Below are 23,579 nucleotides of genomic sequence, written 5' to 3' on the forward strand. Positions count from 1 at the left end.
GTCCAAGGTCACAGATATCAAATGGCTGAGCCGGAGGGATTCAAACTCAGATCTGACTGATTCCAGATTTCCTATTCTAACCAAGGCTCTGGTAACTAAAAGAAAGAACACCCCTCTGCTTCAGGCAGATAATGAAGAGCAGAATGGCTTTGGCTGAGATTTTAATCCAGCCCTTACAAACTAATTTCAAAGCTTCAACTGGGGTTTTGGGCAGCTAAGGGGCACAGTCATTGAGAGGAATATTGTTTAACTTTGTTACAATTAGGGAAATGCAAAGTAAGCAATGAGGCATCTTCGTTTCCAACCTTCCCTCAGCCTGTGCCCAAGAAAATGTCAAATGAGAAAAAACTAGTGATATCTAATGTGGTTCATGGTGTGGGGAATTGGGCATTGTTAGTCTGAATATAAACAAAAGCAGTCCTTTTGGAGGGCAATTTGGCAGGGTCTGACAAAACATAAAATGTGCATGTTCTTTGACCTAGTAAATTTGCATTTGGTAATTTTTTGTCTTCGTCCAAAAATATTCACTGCCACCTTGCTTGCAAGGGCAAAACATTTACGGTAACATAATGTCCTTCAGAGGGTAGACTATGTACATCCATATTGTGGAATATTTTATACCCATGAAAAAGAACAAGGTAAAAACAAAACAAAACAGACAGACAGAAAGCAGAATAGACACAACACGATTATAATCAGAGATTTCAACATGCCTTTCTCAGCAACTGGTGAACCAGTAGGGATAAAATCACTAAGCACATGGAATACTTGAACAGCATTTGTAAATTACCTTGACCTAATTGACATTTTAGAACACTACACCCAGTAATGGCAGAATGAATATTATTTTCAAGTGCACAGTGGAACATGGATCATGATAGACCAGATGCTGAACTACAAAACAAGTCTCAAATTTGCAATCAAATTAAATTAGAAATCAATGACCAAGAAGATATGTAGAGCCCTCCTAAATATTTGGAAATTAAACAACATACTTTTGAATAACCTATGGGAAGAAGAAATCACAGGGGAAATTAGAAAATATTTTGAACTGAATGATCATGGAAACACAACACTCCAAAATCTCTGGGCTGTATCTAGAGCAGTGTATAGAGGGAAATCTATAGCTTTATATAAATTATATAGTTTTTTTTCTAAAATAGCTTTAAATGCTCATATTAGAAAAGAAGAAAGTTATCAAATAAATGATGTAATTTTCTATCTTAAGAAGCTAGTAAAAGGGGGTGACTGGGTGGCTCAGTTTGTTAAGCATCTGCCTTCGGCTCAGGTCATGATCCCAGGGTCCTGGGATTGAACCCCACATCAGGCTCAGTGGAGAGCTTGCTTCTCCCTTTCCCACTCCCCCTGCTTGTGGCTCTCTCGAGAAAAAGAAAAACAAAATAAACCTCAAAATTGTGAGGTAAATTTATATGTACTGGCAGGGCACATTGAATTAAAAAAGCAAATTATATCTAATATATACATATCATGGCAGAGATTGCTTGTTACCTCTCAATGTCCATTCTCCCCCCTTTTAAACAAAGAATCTCTGATATTGAGCTGAAACATGACTATTCAGGATAAAATACATTTCCTACACCCCTTTGCAATCAAATGAGGCAATGTGACTAAGCACTGGCCAATGAGATGTAATCAGAGTCATGTGTGTATCTTCGGAGTGGCTGTAGGCGCCCCCACCCAGCTTTTTGCTCCCTCCCACTTCCTGCTGGCTGGATTGTGGATGTCACTGTTACAGCTTGAGCTGCATACTGTACTGAGGATGGTGGAAGCACAAGATAGAAGGAGTCGACTCCCTGCCATGCCAACTTTAGACTGCCTGCTTCTGGACTTCCTTTACAACGAAGGAGAAATATACTTCTATCTTATTTCCATCACTGCTATTTTGGGTTTCATTCCTTGCAAACAAACTTAGTGCCAATGCATATAACTATGATTCCATTTATGTGAAAAATAGCAAACAAACCTATATATGTAGATCAAATGGATGATTTTGACTTTGGTACAGAAATCCCCAAGATAATTTGCTTCTGCACTGAAGACATATTATCTTTTTTTAAAAAAGATTTTATTTATATATTTGACAGAGAGAGAGAGCACAAGCAGATGAAGCAGCAGGCAGAGGGGGAAGGAGAAGCAGGCTTCCCGCTGGGCAGGGAGCCCGATGTGGGACTCGATTCCAGGACTCCGGGATCATGACCTGAGCTGAAGGCAGACACTTAACCAACTGAGCCACTCAGGAGCCCCTGAAGACATACTATCTTACATAACAATAAGTCCAGAGGTGGAGCAGCTTAATTCAGTGATGGGTGATTCAGTGACTTGATTTCATCATCAAGGACTTGGGTCCTTCCCATCTTTCTAGCTTGTCATCCTCTGATTAGATCCTGTCGCAACTGGGAAATGTGGCTACAGGCCCAGGCATCACATTCATACACTTCAATGACCAGTAGAAGGAAAAGGATGGTTTCTTCCTGCTGTAGCTCTGTTTATTTTCCAGCTCTCTTTTTTTTAAAATTACTATTCTTTTTTTTTTTTTTTAAAGATTTTATTTATTTATTTGACAGAGAGAGACACAGTGAGAGAGGGAACACAAGCAGGGAGAGTGGGAGAGGGAGAAGCAGGCTCCCTGTGGAGCAGGGAGCCCGATGCGGGGCTCAATCCCAGGACCCCGAGATCATGACCTGAGCCGAAGGCAGACACTTAACGACTGAGCCACCCAGGCGCCCCTCCAGCTCTTTTTTAAGAGCAATTTTTTTCTAGAACCTTCCAGCAAAACTTCCTTCACGTCTTATTGGACATAGCTGGGTTGTAGGTCCATCTTTAAACCAATCTCTGGTTTAGAGCAATTGAGATTTATTTTTGATCCATTCGAAAAGAGAACAACCAAGTAAAATCGTGGCTCTGACAGTGTGGAAGAAAAGGAAAATGGCCAAATGTTGGCTACTATATATATACATATATATATATATATAGTGGGCTGAAAAATCCACAAAGATATCCCAAACTGCTCATGGTGGCAACCCCCCGGGGGAGAGGAGTGGGACTGGGGAGAAAGGAGTTCTGCAGCAAATCCTAAAGTTGCCTCTCCAACGACCTTCCCCACTTCTCCTTTGCTTATAAAAGCCATCTTGTTAGGGCAACAAAGGGATGAATCATGACTGGCCTAAGCCAGCTGTGGCAACCTCTTTCCACATAGTTGCTTTCTCAGCATCCCCTGCAGCTAGTGGTGGTCATGAGGATGCAGTTTGGCCAGGGAGATATGAAGGGAAACTGCTGGGAGAATGATTTCCCCTTTGATAAAAAGAAACCCTTTCTCTGACCTTTCCCCTTCCATTCTTGCTTGGGATACTGGTGTGAAGATGTGATGCTTGGAGCTGTTGCAGCCATATGGCAACCATGAAGGAAATGCTGAGAGAATTATGGAGATGCAGACCCAGTGTCCTGGCATTTTTAAGGCCTCTGGACATCTTGTTAGAAAATATCCTTATAAGGATTTCTGTCATGTGTAGCGGAGGGCAGCTTAACAGATAAATGCATTTTTACTTTTTACCATATATTTTCTGTTGTTTTGATTTATTCTGATAATTAAGATGCATTATTTTTGTAACTCAAAGTTCATTTTAAAAAATATACTACTTGGCATTGGGCACCTTTGGTATCCCAATAGGCTTGAAGAGGCACTCTTGTAAAGGGGTGGGGAGGAGTTAAACAAAGGAACAAGCTGTTCCTTATAATGAAGTATTAGCTTCATAGTCTGAGGGTTGACCTTGCAGATGGGGGGAATGGCTGGGAATACATTGCTCTATTTGGGTTTGACCAGAGGTTACAAACTGTGGGCCTCTGGTTGGAATCTGGTTGGTGGACATGTTTTGCTTATCCTGTCCAGGTTTTTTAAAAATTAAAATTAGCAATTAGTATTTAAGAATTGGGATACTTCACATAAATATCTGGCTTGCTGGCTTTCTTGGAAAAACTGAAATATCAGGCAATGCTGGTTTCATTTCCAAACAGTAGTAATTGGCAGCTTCAATCTGTCGCTCCCTTTACGCAAGGCAGGTGCTTCCGGTGGGACGCAGATCTTGGTGCTCCCTAATGTCTGCTTCTCCAGTCTATTTCACTAGCTGACTCTGTGAGCATTTGTGTTAGTGACCCCTGGGTTTGGGGTTTAGGATTAATGCACACATGCACGTGTATGTATATAAGATTCAACAACTGCTTTCTAGGCAACTTGCCATGTACAAGGTATCTATCCTCATTCACACATGTGGGCAGATCTTGAAGAAGGCTGGATTCGGAGTAAGCTGTTCTCTAGGCTGTTCTGTAGGACCGGAAGAGCTTAGAGCACCCTTGACTGCCCTGCTGCATCACTTGGGGTCTTAATCCAGACTTCTGAAGATGCCCTGCTGGGGGAGAGGGGTAATTCTGAGGCAAGACCTCCATCTGTGGCTAAGGAGTAAGGTTTTCTGAAAGGTGGATGGAGATTTGCCCAGTGGAGTTCTGAAGAAGCTGGTGCTCCTGTAGAGAAGCATTAACCCGAGGAAGGGAGGCAAGATCAGATTCTAGGAATAGCGTTCTACTGCCCCCAACATCCCAATAGGAGGGAAGCCCTTCAATTTAGGGTTTTCTCTATTTATTCATTAGAACAAGACCGAGTGTGTGTGTGTGTGTGTGTGTGTGTGTGTGTGTGTGTTGGGGGAGAATGCAGACCCAGCCACCACCTTGCTACATCCTCCATTCTATCCTGCTGTGATAAGCAGAAAACCAGTTCCCCAAAACGTCCTTGTCCTAATCCCTGGAACCTGTGAATATGTTATGTTACATGGCAAAAGGGAATTAAGGTCACAGATGGAATTGTTTGCTAATCTGCTGACTTTAAACCGGGGAAATTATCCTGAATTATCCAGGTGGGCTGAATGTGATCACAAGGGTGGGGAGGGAGGCAGACGAGGGAGAACCTGAGAGATGGAAACAAGAGATGGACTTGGCCTGAAAGTTGTTGGCTTTGATGATGGAGGGAGGGTCATGAGCCAAGGAAAGTGGTTGGCCTCTAGAAGCTGGGAAAGGCAAGGAAACAGATTCTCCTCTAGAGCCTCCAGAAAAGAATGCAGCCTTGCTGACACCTTGATGTTAGCCCAGTGAGACCCACGTTGGACTTCTACTATACAGAACTGTGAGGTGATAGGTTTGTGCTGTGTTAAGCTGCTACATTTGTGGTGATTTGTTACAGTAACAACAGGAAGTAAAGACACCAGGCCACTTGGAGGGGCCCCGTGTAGGTGCGGTCCCAGCTCATTGTCAGCATCAACCTCCAGACTTGTGAGGTGACTCCAGTCACTCTAGTCTTCAGGTTTCCCGGCTGAGGCCCCAGAGAGGGGCTGTACCTGGTCTGCCCTGCCCGAATTCCTGACTCACAAAATCTAGAAGCATAATAAAATGATTGTTTTTCTGCCACTAAGCTTTGGGGTTGGTTCCTTAGGCAGCATAGTAACAGGAACGGCGACTATCCTAGCCTTGAACTTGAACCAGATGGAACTGGGGAAAATTGCATACATTGCTGAACCCAGAGCTCCCATCCCATCATTATTATTATTATTTTTTAGAAGATTTTATTTATTTATTTGACAGAGACACAGTGAGAGAGGGAACACAAGCAGGGGGAGTGGGAGAGGGAGAAGCAGGCTCCCCGCTGAGCAGGGAGCCTGATGCGGGGCTCAATCCCAGGACCCTGGGATCATGACCTGAGCCGAAGGCAGACGCTTAATGACTGAGCCACCCAGGTGCCCCTCATTAGTATTATTTTTAACTGAACCCTGATCTGAACAGAAGGGAACACTACTGAAATTGAAACTGAACCTGTATATTTTTTCAAGCTGTTGAATGAGAATATTCAAATATTCTTGAGACAGAGACAGTCACGTGGAGAATTCTACCCTAACACCTTCACTCTGTATATTTTGATTTGCCTAAAGCCACATGGTCGTGGCAGAACTGAGAGATTCTTAGTCTTTATAAAGCAGCCAGCTGTGATGCTCTTTACCCTCCTTCAGAGCACACACCCTTGTCAAAGTTTGCTGCATAAAGGGAGGCTTGAGCTGCCCCTAGGAGATGGGAATTTCCCACCATCCAAGGACAAGCAGTGTGAGCCTGAAACTGATTACGTGGCGGGGGGTGGGGGGTCCCTGAGTGGAAGCTTCGTGCCCTTTGGCTGAGAAACTGGAACTTTCCATCGAGGCCAGTGATCCTCAGTAGTCAAGCAGCCTGGCTGGGGTGTACTGGGTTCCAGGTGGCCTTCATCTCATCTGGATCAGGCCAACACAGGAGGGACTCTGAAGAGACTGGGGGCCCCTCGGGAGACATTCATCTTTCCAGAGCTTTATCATTTTTTCCATAACAGTACTCTCCCTTCAAGGTGGAAAGTCCCAGCTGGCGGCTGAGGATCCTCTCACTGTGTTTTTGTTTTCCACCCTGCCCCCAGTCCAGGCAGCGGGGTGCTGGGCAAAGTCCCCTTCTCTTTTATACCAGCCTGCTCCAGACTTGCTGTACTGACAGGTGGTGTAATGTAGCCCTTAACAAACCGCAGGACTAGACGTCCCTGGTTTGAATCCTGACTCTGCTATTTGCTAATTGTGCAACCTTGGCAGGGGTTCTGGACCTTTCTGAGTTACGGTTCTCCATCTGAAAACTGGCATGGTGATAATATGACCAGTCTTGAGGATTTAATATACGAAGAGCACTTAGAACGGCATCCAATACATAGTAAGAGTGATGTAATTGCTTGCTGTTATTACATGCCTTTGGACAATTCCTCTCCTTTCTCTGGGCCTCAGTTTCCCCAACTGTACAATGAAGAAAGCAGTTACAACCTGACCTGAGTGCAAATCCTGACAACCCTTTCTAGGACAGATTTCTTGGGTTTTCTTAGCCTCAATCTGTTAATCTGCTCATCTGTTAAATGGCACTTATTAAGTAGATGGGTGCGGTGATAATTAGATGAGAAAATGTATACCAAGCATGTAGCATGGGACCTAGCACATAAAAAGAGCTAAAACAGCAGTTTTATTTTGTTTTAATGGATGAGAAAGAACTTTCTAAACTATAATGGGCCATGTCCCTGGGAGGAGTATTGTGGTTTTGTCACATGATTTCCCAGCTATGCCTTATCCACAGACTGCTAGAATCAGAGAGGTCAGGATTGGAGGGGCCATTTTACAGATCCCTTAATCAATCCATTCAACAGATATTTACTGATCACCTACTATGAGCCAGGCACTGTTGTAGGTGCTGGGGAGAGAGCAGCACCAAGGGCCCTACCTTCATGGGGCTTTTATTCCTCTGGGGGAGATAGACAGTAAGTGGGTGAGTCCATGAATAGATGATACAAGTTCACATTCAATCCCTTTATTTTACAGATGGGAAAACTGAGGCCTAAGAGGGGAAGAGATTTTCCTAAAGTCCTTCAGTGTCATAGCAGGGCAAAGACTTCCAAGCAAGTCTTCACAGTCCCAGAATATCCTACCCTTAACAAGGCCTGGTTTCCTCAAGGTCTTAAGATATGCTAGTGGGAACCAACATTTACTGAATCTTTCTAGACACAGGAACTGTTTTAAGTATTTTACACATCTTAAGTCATTTATTTTTTTATAGATTTTATTTATTAGAGAGAAAGCGCATGGGGAGGGATGCGGGGAGGCTGAGAGGGAGAGAGAGAAGCAGACTGCCCACTGAGCAGGGAGCTCAACTCGGGGCTAGATCCCAGGACCCTGAGATTATGACCTGAGCCGAAGGCAGACGCCTAACAGACTGAGCCACCCAGGTGCCCAACATCCTAAGTCATTTAATCCTCACATCAACCCTGAGGGAGGGAATTGCCATGAATCCTATCTTATAGATGGGGGAGCTAAGAAACAGAGAGATGGAGCATTGAACACAGACCCTCTGGTTCAGGGCCCATGACCTACCTCAACCACTGAGTTGTCCTACCATCCTGGCTGCATGCTCTTCCTTCCCCCTGACCCTGGTCTGTGCTCCTTCCTTCTTACTTTCCTCCCCTTCCATTCCCAGTCCTGGTCTCAAGGACTTCTTCCACACTCTGAGTAGCCTGGGGTAAGCCCCCCCCGCCCCGCCCCGGTTCTCAGTTTCCCCATTTGTGGACTTTGAGGATTGCACTGGATTATCCTCAGGGCCTTCCATGACCACCCTGATTTTCAGCCCCTTATCAGTTTGTAATCATTTTATTCACTTGTTTTCTAGTCTGCTTTCCCCACCAGATGGGGGGGCTCCAGGGAGCAGCATCCTACTGCTTCTGTTCGCTTCTATCTCCCTAGAGCCTGGCACTGTGCCCTGCACTTAGTACGCCCTCAATAAATATTTGTGGGTGAAGAAAGGAAGGAATGACAGCGATTACCTGCAGTTTTCTCAAAGCCAGCTCCTGTGCTCTTTCCCTGGCCCCTCTTCCTTTCTCAGCCTGTGGGCCCCCCTCCTTCCCTCCCTCCCTCTCACCTCCCAGGGCCAACTCAGGCCCTCCATCCGGCCTGCATTTTTCCGGGTTTGATATCATTTTTTCCACTCTCCGGCTGCTGCCGGCTGCCTCTGCCAACTTTCCACAACTAGAGCCCCTCCCCCACGACCGCAGGCCAGAGCCAGCTTGGGGTGGGGGAAGACCCTCCTCCTCCTCCCTTCCCCAAGCTGGAGTTAGGATGGGGAAATAAGTACCATCAGTGCCCTGCTGGCAAGATTGGGGGCTTGAAGACGGAGGATATGGCTCATCAGCCCAAGCTCCGGTCTTCTTTGGCGCTGTGTTCTTGGTGGCTGAAGCATGTGGGCAGGCAGCTGGTTGGGGGCAGGGGTGTCTGGCCAGAGGGACATGATGGTCCAAACCATTTGCATCTTGTTCTCCTCTCAAAGTCGTGAGAGGCCCCTTTCCCCTTCAGCTGGAAACTCCTGACCTGACCCCTAAGGCCCAGCCCTAGCCCCACAGCCCCAGCTAGGCTGGATGCCTCACTACCTCCTCCTTCCTGCACAGACAGAGGAGGAGGCTGGGCCCCGGGGTCTAGTCCTCACCCTCACCAGCTGGGTGACCCTGGGATGCTCACTTCCCCTCTCTGGGCTTCAGTTTCCACATTCAGAAAAACGAATGAGATGGATTAAATCAGGTATCTGTCTTGGGGATTAGTGGATTGAGTTTCATGGAGGCAAGCATCCCCCTCCACTTTAAATTGTAAGCAAACTTGTGTTTGAAAGTCCATTTCCCTGGGACTCTATAGCTTTTTGTCACATTCTCCAAGAGGATTGTGGATAGGGCACAGACTCTAGCCTGACAAGCCGGGGTTGGAATCCTGACAACTTCACTTATAGTAGCTATATGATCTTGAGTATGAACCTTCACCATCCTGTGCCTCTATTTTTCTAATAGAGGTATACAGGGTTTGCGAAGATTAATTACTAGTTGTGACAGCTTAAATCACAGCTCCTAACAAACAAAAGCTACTATATTGTGAGGATGAATGCTGAGATTCCTTCCAGATAAGACTTTATGAATCTATAATCTGAAAAACGGGCTTATGAGAAAATAGGAGGTCATCACACTGAATTGTGGTTGTCTGTGCACCACTGGGTCTCCCTCAAAGACCGGCGCCAGGGGCCATGCCCAGTGGTTGGGAGAGGGGCCTGAACACACAACTGGTCCAGTGATTTTATTGACTGACCTTGACCCAGGTCAGCAGACTAACCCGGTCTGCAGCCAGTGTAGATGGGACAGTGGGAGGTGGAGACACCTGGCAGAGTCCAAAAGAAGAGGTCTGGGCATTCAGACTGGACACCCTTCTGGTCTGGTTTATTGTGGGGAGTTGGCCAGAGCCCAGGGACAAGGAAGATTTTTACAAAAAGGCTCGCACCGCGTAAAAAAACAAAACAAAACAAAACAAAAAACCCTACTCTGTGTCCAGCTTGAGGCTTGGGCCCCATAGTCCGTCCACTGCTTCCCCGGGGCGGAGGGGTCCCCGAAGCTGCGGCTCCGGGAGATGCTCTGGCCCTCGGGACAGCGGGCAGGCACGGCCCACTGTGCAGACTCCGGGCAACTACGTCGTGGCCCCTCGATGGTATCGGTGGAGCTCAGAATGCAGCCCAGTGTTCCGCCAGCCCTAGGGGGGGCGGGCGGCTTCAGAGCACGGCCAGGTTGTGGCAGGACTTGGAGCGGGCCTTGAGTGCCCGACGGCGGGCGCTGCGGGCCGTCAGGCGGGCCAGGAAGCGAAGAGCCCGCTGGCCGAGGCTCGCCCGCCTTCGGGGCGCAGACGGCTCCGGGGCCGCGCTGTCTCGGCGGCGCAAGCGCAGTTGCCGCACCACGCCCTCGAAGAGCTCGGCCACGTTGTGCTGCAGCGTGGCCGACGTCTCGATGAACTTGCAGTCAAACACCACCGCGCAGGCGCGGCCCTCTGAGGGGCGGGGTCAGGCAGGCCCGGTAGAGGGGGACATAAAGGTGGGAAGACGTGTGTTGAGTCTCAAGCTAAGCGCTTTTTCTTTTGGTCCTATCTTGTGCTGGGCGCCAGGGGACTCCGAGGTAAACGAGACCTGGCTCTGCGGAGTTAGTTCACAGGCTAATGACTGATACTGGTAGCAGAACGAGGCTGGGAAGACAGGAAGGCTGGGAAGGGGCTTGAATGCCAGGTAAGGGGTCTGAGCTGTGCATCAGGATTATCTGGGGGAGCTTGTTAAAATGCAGATTCTTGAGCCCACCAGCAAAAAATCTGATTCGGTAGGTTTGGGACGAGGTCTGTGAACCAGCGTTTTAACAAAATCTCCTGGGGATTATGTTGGGGAGTGTGGGGCTGTCTGCTCACAAAGCATACGGTCTTCCATCTTCAGGAAGCCACTGGGCTGGGAGACAGGGGCCTGGGTTCTAGTCCTTAGAGGCTGGTGACTCCGTGGAACTGGCTTACCCTCTCTGGCTCTCAGTTTCCATAAATTTTATATTTTGCCCGTGAGACGGGCCATTTTGAGATCTTTATGGGTCCCACATGATATTATCAAATTTATTGAAATATTCCTTATCCCACTTTGAATACAAATTATATATAACTAAATGTTTTGGTTTGTAGTTGTCAGCTGCCACAATATTGGGTTTTGTAGATGATTCAAACTTTGTGAAATTTTAATTTGCAATTTTCTCACTGTGTTTCGGAGCTAATAGTTTCAGATCCCAGACGTAAGCCCTTGGAAAGCTTGTACGCGCTGGGCCTATGATGCCCAGTGGATAAAGTGTCTCTGACTGAGGGCATGGGAGAGCCATAGGGGAATTTTTAAGCAAAGGAGTGACAAGGTCAGATCTGGTTTTGGAAAACTCTGACAGCTGGTGAGGAGAACTGATTGAATGGGGAGAGAGAAGTACAGGGGCTGGCCCAGGCTAAGGTAGAGATGCCAGGATGGGGCAGAGGTTGTGGGCATAGGGGGAAGGGAAGGTGGAGTTAAGGGAGGTGGACCTGACAGGATTTGGGGGCTCGTTTGGGGGAGTGGGAGAGGAAGCAAGAATAGTTCCTAGCTTTCAGGCTTAGGCATGTAGGTGTGTGATGGGGGCAGGGTGGGGTGACAGTCCCTGAGATGGAGAACACTGGAGGAGGAGCAGTGACAGCAGGTTGAGAGGAAGCTGGAGGAGGAGGAGGGAGTAGAGAGGGCTCACCTTCCACGGAGACTTCCCGGCAGCGTGCCAGGTCGGCCTTGTTGCCCACCAGGATGATGGGCACGTGGTCCGCCTGATGCGTGCGCCGCAGCTGAATGCGGAGCTCAGAGGCACTCTCGAAGCTGCCTCTGTCCGCGATGGAGTACACAATGACATAGGCGCTGCCCACCTGCAGGCATGACTCTTGGCTCCAGCTTTCATCCTGCAACAGAGCGACCCCAGGCCCATTCTCCAAGGGTACCTACCTCTCAGCCAGAGGGCTCTGGCTGAGAAAGGTAGGGCTGGGATGGTCTGAAGGGTGGGCTGAGGCTTATACTTTGGACAGGGTTGGGGGACAAATTCTGCCATTATTCTGTGTCACCTTGGGTAAACCACCAGTCTTCCCTGAGCCTTAGTTTCTCTGTGTGAAAAACTGGGCTAATAACACCTCACTACATTTTCTCACTCATTGATTGCTTCTGTAGGCCGGGCACTGGAGACAAAAGATTTCTTTGGTTCCCCCTCCTGCTAAGGAGGGTTCAGCTCTTTTGTCTGGTTTCTGAGGAGGGCTCAGGCTTGCTAGACAGTTCTTGTGGCCTTCTGCAGTCCAGTTAAGAGACGAAAGGGGGGGTGGGGCACCTGCGTGGCTTGGTGGGTTAAGCATCTGACTCTTGATTTCAGCTCAAGTCATAGTCTCAGGGTTATGGGATCAAGCCCCGCATCGGGCTCCACGCTCAGTGTGGAGTCTGCTTGAGATTCTCTCTCTCCCTTTCCCTCTGCCCCTCCCGCACTCACTATGTCTCTTTCTCTCTAAAGAAATAAATAAACAAAATCTTTTAAAAAGAGAGGCAAAAGGAAGGGAGAGAAGAGAGAAGGGAGGCTGACTTCAAGGGGAGGCATTTTCCAGGCCAGTGTTGAAGAGAGAAGTGAAGGAGCAACTGTGGAGTGTAGGAGGTATAAGGGAAGGGGTGGAGAGGTGGGGCACTTTAAGAAGCAGAGTCTTTGTAAGTTGTTTGACAAGGAAGGGAAGAACTGGAGCAATTTTGATATGCCATTTGGGTGGCAATCTTTTGTCAGGGACAGCACGCTGAGACTGGACCATCTGGGTAACAACTTCACAAGTGTTTAGTAAGACACCATTCCTATCTTCCAAAAGCTCATGGTCTGGAAGGGACGCTATGGAAGTCGAGAGTTCTGATGCCCTGTCATAAATACCATTAAGAGGCAGGAGCACGTGGCTGGAGGAGCCATGGGGGATGAGGAGAGGAGGTCAGAAGAACTCAGCCAGGCAGAGTGTGGGGAGGGCTTAAGAGCGGACTGGCGAGTGGGGTTTGAGAGGATGAACAGGAGAGGAGAGTAGGCCAGGGGTAGGAAATACTGAGTGTGGTGGAGGCACTGTTTTTGAGAGGGGAAGAAGCCAGAAGAATTTTCTGATAACCCAATAAGATAGACGACTATGAAAGCATCAGATTGATGGTCAACACACTGTCAAAGGGATTAAGTTCCCAACAGCCTTTCTGATCCTTCCCCAGGCCAAATAACCATGGGCTGAGTCAGATGCATGTGAATTCTTAACCTTACTATGGACAGGTTCCTTCCTCCCTCTGGGTCTCAGTTTCCCCATCTGTAGAATGAAGTGTGGGGCTTGAGCATTCAATCATTCATTGCACAAATGTTTATGAAGGATTTGCTATGTGTTAGGATCACAGAAGCCGGTTGGAACATGGATTGGTGGGAAGGACTCCTTGGGGGTGTGATTAGAAATATAGGTTACAGGACCCCATTTTTGTAGGTTCTTATTCATCAGGTTTGGGGTGAGACCTGAGAATTTAATTTTTTTTAAAGATTATTTATTTGAGAGAGAGAGAGAGAGAAAGAGTGAGCTTGTGAGTGGGGGGGAGGGGCAGAGGGAGAGGGAAAGAAAGATCTCAAGCAGACTCCCGGCTGTGCAGGGCTCCATATCACGACCCATGAGATCATGACCTGAGCCGAAATCAAGAGTCTGGTGCTTAACCAACTGAGCCACCCAGGTGCCCCAGATATTTGATTTTTTATACTCTCTAGGTGACCCTGATGGTCAGGCCAGCTAGGGCACTACTGCATAAGCCAAAGGTCCACCCAATCCTGGGAGATCCTGCCTCTCTGACATCAAAGGGTACCATCTGTCGAAAGGATGGATGCTTATTCCAGTGATGTTGCTACTGGGTGGACCCTCTGTGGAAATTGCCTCCACCGTCACCAGCCAGGGAAACTGGTTCCGTTTCCGCATTTTATTTGTAGGAAATCCAAGGGCCAGAGGAGAAGAGAAAACATTCTCAAGGCCATTTAGCCAGGTGGGCACAGAATTCCAGTTCCAGTACTCTTCTTCCCCAGTCTCCTAAATGGGACTCCCAGGCTGATCACTTTTCATAATTCACTGGACTCTGCCCCACTAGATTTTCAACTGCATTCAAAAAGTGCCCCCCCACCCCCACCCCCAGCCTGTGAGCTCCATGAGGCCAAGGGACATGTCTGTAAGTGAATGAATGAGTGAAGGAGTGAAACCCCAGCTGAAGGCTCAGAAGGTGATGTTCCCAGTGGGGATGGAGAGCGACAGTCCTAGTGCATAAGATTACAGGCTCAGGAGCTTATAGATCTGGGTTTGAATCCCCCTTGATCTCTGAGAACTTTGGACGCATTACTGAACCTCTCTGAGCTTTGCTTTCCTCGTCACTAGGATGGGAATCAGAATACTCACCTATAGTATTTGTTTTGACTGAACGTCATAATATATATCCAGCGCTTAGCACAGGGGCTGACACTTGGGAAGAGGGTACTCCATAAATCCCTGCTGCTAGGAGGACCATGATCATCATCATCATGCTCATTTGGAGCTGGGTGTCCTTTTAATCCTCGTGGAAAGGAATTGGCCACTTAGCTCCTTCATCCCTATCCTCTCGCCTATCACTGGGGCTGTCAGTCATTCTTGCCAATCACCCGACAGTGCTCTCCTAAGCTCCACCCTGTGGGCGGGGCCTCCCCCTTACTGAGATAGGCTCCCAGGTGATTTTTACGTCCTTCTCTCTGCTTGGTTGTATTTCTTTAAAGTTCTACAATAAGCATGTATTATTTGTATAGCAAGAAAAAAGAAAACTCAAACAGGGTAAGAAAAGCATAACAGGGGCATATCCCTGCCTGCTGCTTTCTTCCTATTCTGGAACGGGGTAGGGGAAGGACATCCTTTGCTTTCCTTCTTTACTAGCTACCAAGTTATGAGGAATAAGAATGATCATTATTTACATTTCTTCACCTATGTTCAGCATTATTTCATGCTCCACACTGTGCTCACTGCTGGGAAATTGCATAAGAACTTTAAAAAACCAGCTGGTAAGGAAGGCGGGAATGATTAACCCATTTATCAGGTGAGAAAACTGAAGTCAGCCCAGAGTGGGTGGTCAGTCAGTTGCACAAAGCCACGCAACTGGTAAGGAAGAGAAAGGGGTGGCGGGTTTACCCTCAGGCATTTTGGTGCTAAATGCAGTGTTCCTTCCTCTGCACAGTGTGTGGGCCCGGGGGGGGGGGGGACGGGCAGTGGGCTGAGGGTGCTGAGGACGAGGTGGAGGTTTGCAGGGGGAGAAGCACATCCTGGGATGGCTGCAGAGGGGATCAGTGGAGTGAGAAAAGGACTCAGGGTTATGAGGTTCTTCTGCCTTTGGTTGCAAAGGCTGCTTGGGAGCTGTGGGTTTCCAGGGCTGCTGAGGATGGCCTCTGCCATGTCCCTGCTGTGTCGTATCCGAGGAGGGGACAGGGGTCTGGTACCAGGCTCAGCACCCCTCCCCCCAAGTCCTGCTTGCGGTGCCATACCCGTTTCTCAGCCTCCCAGGTGTCCATGACCACGAGCGTTGTGTCCTCTCCATCCACTGTGAGGGTCCTCTCGTACACATCTTCTGCAACCGAGGAAAGAGCCAGATCTCAGGGAGGAGGGGCAGTGTGAGGACGTGGCCCCCCGAGTCCCCTTTCTGGTCACAGTGCCCCCTCCACTTGTGCTGGAAGTGCTCACCCCCTTGTTTGATGTCTGTCTCTCCTGACAGTTCAAGAAGCTCCACGAGGAGCCCATGTTTCCCCTGCTGCCAGAATCAAATAGTAGGCGCTGAGAAGGCTTTTGCTAGTTTGGTTTCTTGATGAGTGTGGATGGTGGGGTTAAAGCTGGGCTGGGAATTCTCCCAGTCCCACTCTGTCCCTGACTTAGTGTATGCTTTGGGCAGGTCACATTACCCTCTTTGGGCCTCAGTCTCCCCACTTGTCACACCTACAGGTGCACATATGTACACCTTTCATCTAGGCTTCTCACACTCAGAGGGGTCAAGGCTAGAGAAGGGGCCTGGCAGAGTGTCCCCACTTTCTCTTTGCTTTTAACCAACCTCCCTCTGCACTCACCCTGTGTCCCCTCGGCTGGTCCTTCAGGAACCCATCTTCATTTCCTCTGTCCTGTCCCTGTCTCCCCTCATCCTGGGGTCCCTGACCCTCTTGGCTCACTGCATCTCCCAGGAATAAGGGAAACTGGGGAGTCTCCTTCTGGGGCAGGATCTTAGTTTTGCTGCAGGTTGTTGGTGGCCATAGATGGTTGTCTGGAGCTGGGAGGATCTGAGAGTCAGGGGAAGTTGGGGCTGGGAGTTTCTGAGTGGGGTGGAAGCCTACCATTTCTTTCCACTTGAGACTCATGGAACTCAGAATTGCTTCCCTATGACATGGAAATTAATCATATACCTCATCCATGAGAAATTGGCAACCTTCTCACTATTCAAGGCATTTCCCTCCTGTAGACCATTGTTCTGGCTGTGCCCTGCACCACTCTGGGCGGGGGGGGGGGGGGGGGACACATCATTCATTTCATAGTCTATGTGAATGATGCCCTTTAGAGTTGAGAAGTGTGTGAGTTGCACAACTCTTCTTGGCAGCCTTGTGCCCCTGACAACAGGGCTTTCACTCCTTTGGCCACATCCCAGCCCAGCCCACAGGGTCCCTACCTCCCAGCTGTTCATGGAGGTCCCGCTCTTGCTTCCCTGCAAAGAGGCTGGCCAGGCTGGTCTTCCCTACGCCAGGGTCTCCAAGCAGTACCACGCGGTAGAGGGCCTCCCAGGAGCCTTCAGAGTCACTGGATTCAGAGGACCAACCATTGGGGGCAGGCGAAGGTTGCTGGGTGGGAGGATTGAGGGAGGCTGACTGGCCCAGCCGGGGATGCTGGGATTTTGTGGAAGGTGCTGTACACAGGAGGCCAGGCTGGTGGCCCCGGGGGGACAGGGGCAGTGGAGTGCTGGCTCGCCGACGCAGGGGGGTCTTTGCTTCTTGCTGGGTGTTTAGTGTCATCCTTGGTGGGGAGGGGCTTTGATCCTTCCTTCCTTCTGTAAGCAAGAAGCAAGAATGGGCAGTGAGCCAGGCACCTGTGAGCCCCTTCTGCAGGGTCCAGATGAGCTCCTGAGAGGACTTCCTCCAAAACCTTCTCTTGTTCAAATGACAGGAGGAGGCGCCTCAGTTCCTTGGGGTGGGGGCTTCCTGGCTTCCGGGCCAGAGTAAACCTGGGTCAGGCTGGGAGGGGTGACTATGCAAGCTGCGAGCACGCGCATATGCACACCCACAGGTCGCTTCCTCTGCCTTGAGGATGACCCAATACCCCAGGACACACGGACAGAGACAGACAGAGGGGCAGCAGCGAGGTGGGATGTCCATACAAGCATGCACACACCCGTGTACAGACGTGCCCCCCCCATTTGGAACATGGGACCCACGTTCTGAAAGGCGCCTGAATTGCCCCTGTCCTCCTCTTCCCCACAGCTCTCTTCCCCAAGGTTCAGATCGGGGTTGGAGGGTTGAGGGCCCCTGGGGGGGTTCACTTCCGCTGCCCCATCTCCTGAGGGCTGAGGAAAAGGCAGGACGGAGCGGGTTGGTATTCCGAAGGGCGAGCAGAGTCTGGGGGTTCCCTCGGCTGTAACCCGAGCGCCCTGGTGCCATGGGAACGACGTGTCCGGCCCGCCCCCTACGTGAAAAATTCAGGAGAGGCTGGGCGACGGCCTCCAGCGGCTGTTGTGGGGGGGTGTCGAGGCAGCGGGGCCCAGTTTTGGTGACAGGACAGGGTCCTGGCGGGGGGCGGGGAAGGGACCTACAGGGCCCGGGGGCGCATGTGCCATTCCCAGAGTCTGAATCCGAGCTTCCCCCGCCCAGGGTCCTGGGTGTGAGTCCCCCGATCCCGGGAGGGCTTCTTGTCCGAGGCTATCCAACCCACCAGGCCCCAGGCCTGAGGACCCTCCCCCCGGGACGCGGGTTCGAGGCCTCCCTCGTCCTTGCCTGCGCCGCAGAGCCCCCCATGCAGGCGCCTGGCGAACTCCGCTCCAACTCGACTAAGTTGGCGGCGGGCTGCGCGGGCCTTTACCTCGCGTGGGGAGGGGTCCAGGGTCCCCGGCCGCCGCAGCTGCCGGGTGCTCCAGGCTGCACCACCGCCTCGGCGCGCAGCCCCTCGGGCCAGTCCCGCCCCGCCGCCTGGGCAGGGGGAGGAGCCGCGACCCCGCCCCGTCCAGCCCCGCCCCGTCAGGGCAGCCCCGGGGTCCCCGCCCCGAGGCCACGGCCGCCCAAAGACTTTTCGACTTTTCACAGAGCTTGATTGACCCACTGCCGCAAGGCCTTCGCCTGGGGTGGTGGTGGCAGTATCGGGGTGGGGAGCGAGAGAGAGGAAAGAAGGGATTTCTGAATTCCTGGGTCTGGATCCCCTCTGCATCCACGCCAGCAACGGGGCGCACCAACTTTAGCCTTCGCAGAATCCACCTGGGGAGCTGGTGGACTGTCGATTCCCCGGCCTCACCCTTCAAGAGCGGCGGATTCAGCCGTTCTGGGGGAGGGCTTCGGGAATCTGCCTTTTAAACAAGTGCCCAATGATCTTGCAGAGTTCATGGACCCCACTTTGAGAAACTCAGCTCTGGATGGAGAATTAATTTTGGGAGGTGGCTCCAGGGGAGGAGGGAGCCTAGGAAGTCTGCACTGAAGTCTTCTGAATATCTGATTTTGGCATCCCATTCATTCATTTACCAAATTCTAAGTTAAGCACTCTTTATGCAGGGGGCGGCCCTGTGCCTGGAAGAATGGCTGTCCCCACTCTGATAAATATTTACTGGGTATTTGGGCTGTGGCTAGTATGTTTTGAGCACATTGCCTGGAGTATTAGCTCATTTAATCCCGGCACAACACTAAAAGGCTGATTACACTGAGGCTTACCTGGGTCTGGGACTCAGGATTCTGCCGCTCAGCCAACTGTCCCTTTCCATCACCGCCCATGGCTTTTAAAAAAAAGCCTTCCTAGGCACTTGGAGGAGGAGAGACACACTGTGATCCTGGTAGAGTAGGGCAGTTGGGAACTGGTGATTTTGGCCATCCAAGGGGCCAGGATCCAGGCTCTTTGAGCAGGATGCTTCCTTTGAGGTCTTGAGGGACCGGGGCGGGTTTGTATGTGGGCCCTTGCAGACCAGGCTGTACCTGTGGGTGGGGTTCATTGTCATGGCTGAGGGGGTCCAGGTGTCCAGCTCAGAGCAACTCGCACAGTAGCCTGTAGATTAGCTCAGCCTCCGCAGGGCTGGGGGCAGACACTGAACCCCCTCACGCCTGGCCTCCTTCTGTGGTTTGGCCTTCTTGGCATCCCTTTCCTACCCACAAGATGGGTTGTGACTGGTATCATGTCACACATTGTCTGGGAATGAGGCAACTTAGCTTCCAGTCCCAGCTCTGCAGCTCAATTGCTGTATGGCTGGGCAGTCCCCCACATAGCTGGCTGAGATCCAGCTGCATCCTTGGGATCACAGAGCCTCCGCCTCCCTCTCAGGTCTCCTGTTGCCCACACTCCAGCCTTGATCTGCAGCCTGATAAAGGCTGGGCTGCAGGCAGCAGAGCTCAGTATGCCCGGCTCCTCTGGTGGTCTCCCCAGTGACCTCCCCAGAAGCCCTGTGGCCATGACACAGCTGCTTCTGCTCATTGTGGCTCTCTTGGCCCTGGGTCATATGCCTCCAGGTAATCAGCCGTGTGTGTGTGTGTGTGTGTGTGTGTGTGTGTGTGTGTGTGTGTGTAGAATGAGGAATAGCCTCCCAGGTTCTGGAGGACAGAGGAGGCCTAGACCAGTGTATGTGTTCTGGTCCCACCTCGGACTTGCTGGGCACCTTAGGGCAACTTCCTAAATCAGTCTGCACCTCAGTTTCTTAATCTTTAAAATGGGATTCACTCAACAAATATTTTTTTGAAAAATACTTACTGTGGGCCGGCACCATGACAGCTATTGGGGATCCAGCAGGGAAAGTAAACAAGGTCCTTGCTTTCATGGTGCTGATATTTTAGACAGAAAAGAACCAAATAAGCACAGTATGTCAGGTGGTGATAAGTGCTCAGAAGAATAGAAGCAGGACCAGGGGTCAGTGTGGTGTGTGCACGTGGGAATGGTGGATGGGAGAGCTGATGGGCATGGTCAGGGGAGGCCCTGTGTAAGAAGTTGTTTTTTAAGTTTGTATTTTGAACAACTTGAAATTTACATGAAAGGAGAGAGAATAATATAAGGAACAAGGTGAGTTTTTTTTAAAGCATGTTATTGTAGAAAAATATAAATTTCTGCAAACATAGAGAATAATGTAATGATGTAAGTTTTTAAAAGAAACCTTTTTGTTTTAGAAAATGTCAAACATAAATTAAAAAAATAGTATGAAAAACCCCCGTGTACCTTCACCCAATCTCAACAATTGTCAACTTGAACCAGTCTTGTTTTAGTGACCTATCGTGAAGTCAGTCTCAGGTATCTTAACTATTTTGTATAAGGCCGATGTGAGCAGAGATCTAACTGCAGTGAGAATATTAAGAAGATCTTTACAGGGACCAGGAGGCAGGAAGGTGACCGATGTGTCTGAGGAGCAGTGAGGAGGCCAGGATGGCTGGAGTGGGGGTGCACCAGGAGAGAAGACGAAGTCGAAGAGATGAGGGTGGGGGGGGTGGTTACAGATCATGTAGGAGAAAATAGCAACTCTGGGTCTCAGCGTCATCAGAAGGTTGAAATGTGATGATGTGTTAAGAGGAGTTATAGGAACTGCCCTTACCTGGGAATCAGGGTCTTGGGTTCTGGTTCCAGAGCCCACCACTTACTGTCTAGGAAAAGCTGGGTAAGTTGCTTCCTTTCTTGAGCTATAAAAGGAGAGGTATGGCTGCAAATGAGCCCTGGTTGCTCTACCCTCTGTGTTGCCATTCCAGTAATCTCCCTTTCCATTTATTGGGTATTTACTATGTGCCAGGCACTGTGCTAGAGTGATTAAAGCCCGTATAACTGCCTCCCTGAAAGGGGGGAAGTCCCACAGAGGAAGAATCTGAGGCCAAGGTCACTCAGCTGGGAAATGGCAGAGCTGGGATTTGGACGAAGGTGGTCTGAGCTGGGTTCGCACCATGCCGCTAACCATTATACACACACCTTCTTCAGAGTGTGGATCCTTCGCCTTGTAGAGATTTTGAGGCCAGGTCTGTCTCAGGCTAAGATCCTCTACCTTGGCAGGATGGAAGGATGGCTGGTTGACAGGGCAGAATAACATCCATGGGTCGGCCCATTGTGAGGGTTCCATGGGATCTCTCCCTCTCTCTTTTATTTATTTATTTTAGAGAGAGAATAAGAGAGCATGGGGGGAGGGGGGGAGGGAGAGGCAGAGAGAGAACCCCAAGCAGACTCCCCACTGAGCCTGGAGCCAAACACAGGGATCATGACCAGAGCCAAAATCAAGGGTCGGATGCCCAACTGATGGAGCCACCCAGGCGCCCCCAAGGGATCTCTTTTAATCCAGGGAGAGGGAGGGAAGCCTTTCCCCTCCACCTCCCGCTCAGCCCCGGTTCTTCAGAGGCTGCTCTCTGCCCATCTGGGTCACATGTCTAGAAATGTTGCTGTAACAGACAGGCCTACCCGAGTGGCCTCTCTCCTCACATTTGCACACCTGTCCTAATTGGCCATCACCACATCTTGATGGTTTCCTTCCGGGCGCTTTCCACAACTCTACTAATTGTATTTATTTGCTAGGGTTTTAACTGCCTTTCCTTCTGGAAGCTCCTTGAGGGCATGGACCTTGGCCCACCTTGTTCATTGTGGTATCTCCAATGTCCCATGTTTGTTGAAGGAATAAATGAAGGAGATGCCTCATGCTGTGACTGAAGACCCTTAGAGGGGGTACAGACCTGTTCCTCCGAAGTCCTACCTTTTCCATGGCCCATGGCTAGAAATGCCTCCACTAACATTAAACAGGTCCCTATGTGTGCAAAGCAGTTTATGTCATGGTTACCAGTGAGGACTTGAGAGTCTGATTACCTGGCTTTGAATCTTGGTTCTGCTCCTTAATGACTGTAATCTTGGGCAAGGTTGTTAGCCTTTCTGTGCCTCAGTTTCCTTACCTTGTATTATGGGGATCCTAATAAGACCAACTATAATTGTACAGCATTGTGATGAAAAGGGCTTAGAGTGTACCTGAGCAGGGGGTGAGTTAACCTGGACAAGAAATTAGTTTCCAGGGGCGCCTGGGTGTCTCAGTCGGTTAAGCATCTGACTCTTGATTCCGGCTCAGGTCATGATCTCTGGGTTGTGAGATAGAGCCCCATGTCAGGCTGCAAGCTCAGTGTGGAGTCTGCTTGAGATTCTCTCTCTGTCTCCCTCTGCCCCCTCCCTCCACTTGCTCTCTAAATAAATAAATAAAATCTTAAAAAAAAAAAAAAAAAGGAAATTAGTTTTTAACTTATAACCAGTGGTCTAATCTGTGACCTGTGGACTAACCCGGACTGAAATTCGTGGGCTTATTTGTAACTAGTTGTCTCATCTGTGACTAGGGGTCTAGTCTGTTCCATCTGCTCTAACCCCTTGACCTGTGGTCAGAGTTCGTGTCCTTTGGCCTAAGTTAGGACCTGTGGGCTGTTGTATGACTAGTCATCCAACACAATGACCAGAGAGCTAACAAAAGACCAGACCTGTGATCTAATGTGGGTCCTGTGGCCTAACTTGTGGTCAGTGGTTTTATCTGTGACCTGTGGCCTAACCCTTGATGTATGGTCAAAGCTGTGAACAGCGGTCTAACCTGCAACCCATGGGCTGCTCTGTGACCTGTGGTCTTCCTCTGCACAGGGAGAAGTGAATTTAAGCGGTGCTGGAAGGGCCAGGGGGCCTGCAGGACTTACTGTACAAGGCAAGAAACCTACATGCACATGTGCCCAGATGCCTCTCTCTGCTGCCTCGCCTATGGAACCAGGCCTCTGGCCTCCAAGCCTGCATATGTGTAGCTGGTTCTGGGGCTGGTACCCTTGCTCTCCAATAAACACCTGCTGCACCTGTCTCCTCTTGCTGCTTGCTCACCCCCCCCCAACCCCCGCTGTGCTGGGTGTATGGCGGTGGACGAGGTCCTGGTATGGGAGGGGTGGAGGGATGGTTGGTGAAGGGAGGTGAGGCGTCCGGGGCAAGTGGGTATTAATGACCTCAGTAAATGGTTACAGGCCTGCCTATAATATCCCTTCCACTCTCTCCAGCTCCAGAAAAATTACTCAATCTCCGTAAGCATCCTGGGTCTTCTCATCCATAAAATGGGGATAAATTATAATATCAGGAGAACTGGACTTTGTAGAAAGAATGCAAAAAGGAGGTTAGAATTAATAGTAACAATATGAGTTAATAATAATAATGAGTTAATTATAGTAAGGATGAATAATGGTAGAGTTAATACATTTTGGCATTTTGAAAGGCAGGCCCTGGAGAGCGACAGGATTTCTCTATGTCCCTTTATCTCCTATTTTAGCATTGTAAGGGCTTGCCCAGGTGGAAAAGACCACAGGATTTTATGAAAGCAGTTTTCATGTACACAGGGAAAGCAGAGAGAGAAGTGGGCCTCGGCCAGAG

General features: G+C 49.8%; 2 protein-coding genes across 3 annotated transcripts; one reads left to right on the forward strand and one right to left on the reverse strand.

Annotated features, from left to right (window-relative positions):
• Nucleotides 1–9,825: 9,825 nt before the first annotated feature.
• On the reverse strand, nt 9,826–18,181 carry REM1 (RRAD and GEM like GTPase 1). Of its 2 annotated transcripts, XM_036121812.2 has the most exons (6): nt 18,078–18,181; nt 17,437–17,684; nt 16,678–17,052; nt 15,515–15,597; nt 11,693–11,894; nt 9,826–10,451 (listed from the first exon to the last, which is right to left on the reverse strand). In XM_036121812.2, the coding sequence occupies exons 2-6, from the start codon at nt 17,657–17,659 to the stop codon at nt 10,180–10,182; spliced, it is 1,155 nt and encodes a 384-aa protein (XP_035977705.2). In that variant the 5' UTR covers nt 17,660–17,684; nt 18,078–18,181; the 3' UTR covers nt 9,826–10,179. The 2 variants fall into 2 exon arrangements, with proteins under 2 accessions (XP_035977705.2, XP_077913198.1); XM_078057072.1 differs by lacking the exon at nt 17,437–17,684.
• A 1,460-nt stretch (nt 18,182–19,641) lies between these two features.
• On the forward strand, nt 19,642–23,022 carry DEFB124 (defensin beta 124). Its single transcript, XM_036121815.2, has 2 exons — nt 19,642–19,699; nt 22,815–23,022. Exons 1-2 carry the CDS (start codon nt 19,642–19,644, stop codon nt 22,967–22,969), a joined length of 213 nt encoding a protein of 70 aa, XP_035977708.2. The 3' UTR covers nt 22,970–23,022.
• The last annotated feature ends 557 nt before the right edge of the window (nt 23,023–23,579 follow it).

Source organism: Halichoerus grypus, chromosome 10, assembly GCF_964656455.1.
Source record: "Halichoerus grypus chromosome 10, mHalGry1.hap1.1, whole genome shotgun sequence".
Lineage (NCBI taxonomy): Eukaryota > Metazoa > Chordata > Mammalia > Carnivora > Phocidae > Halichoerus > Halichoerus grypus.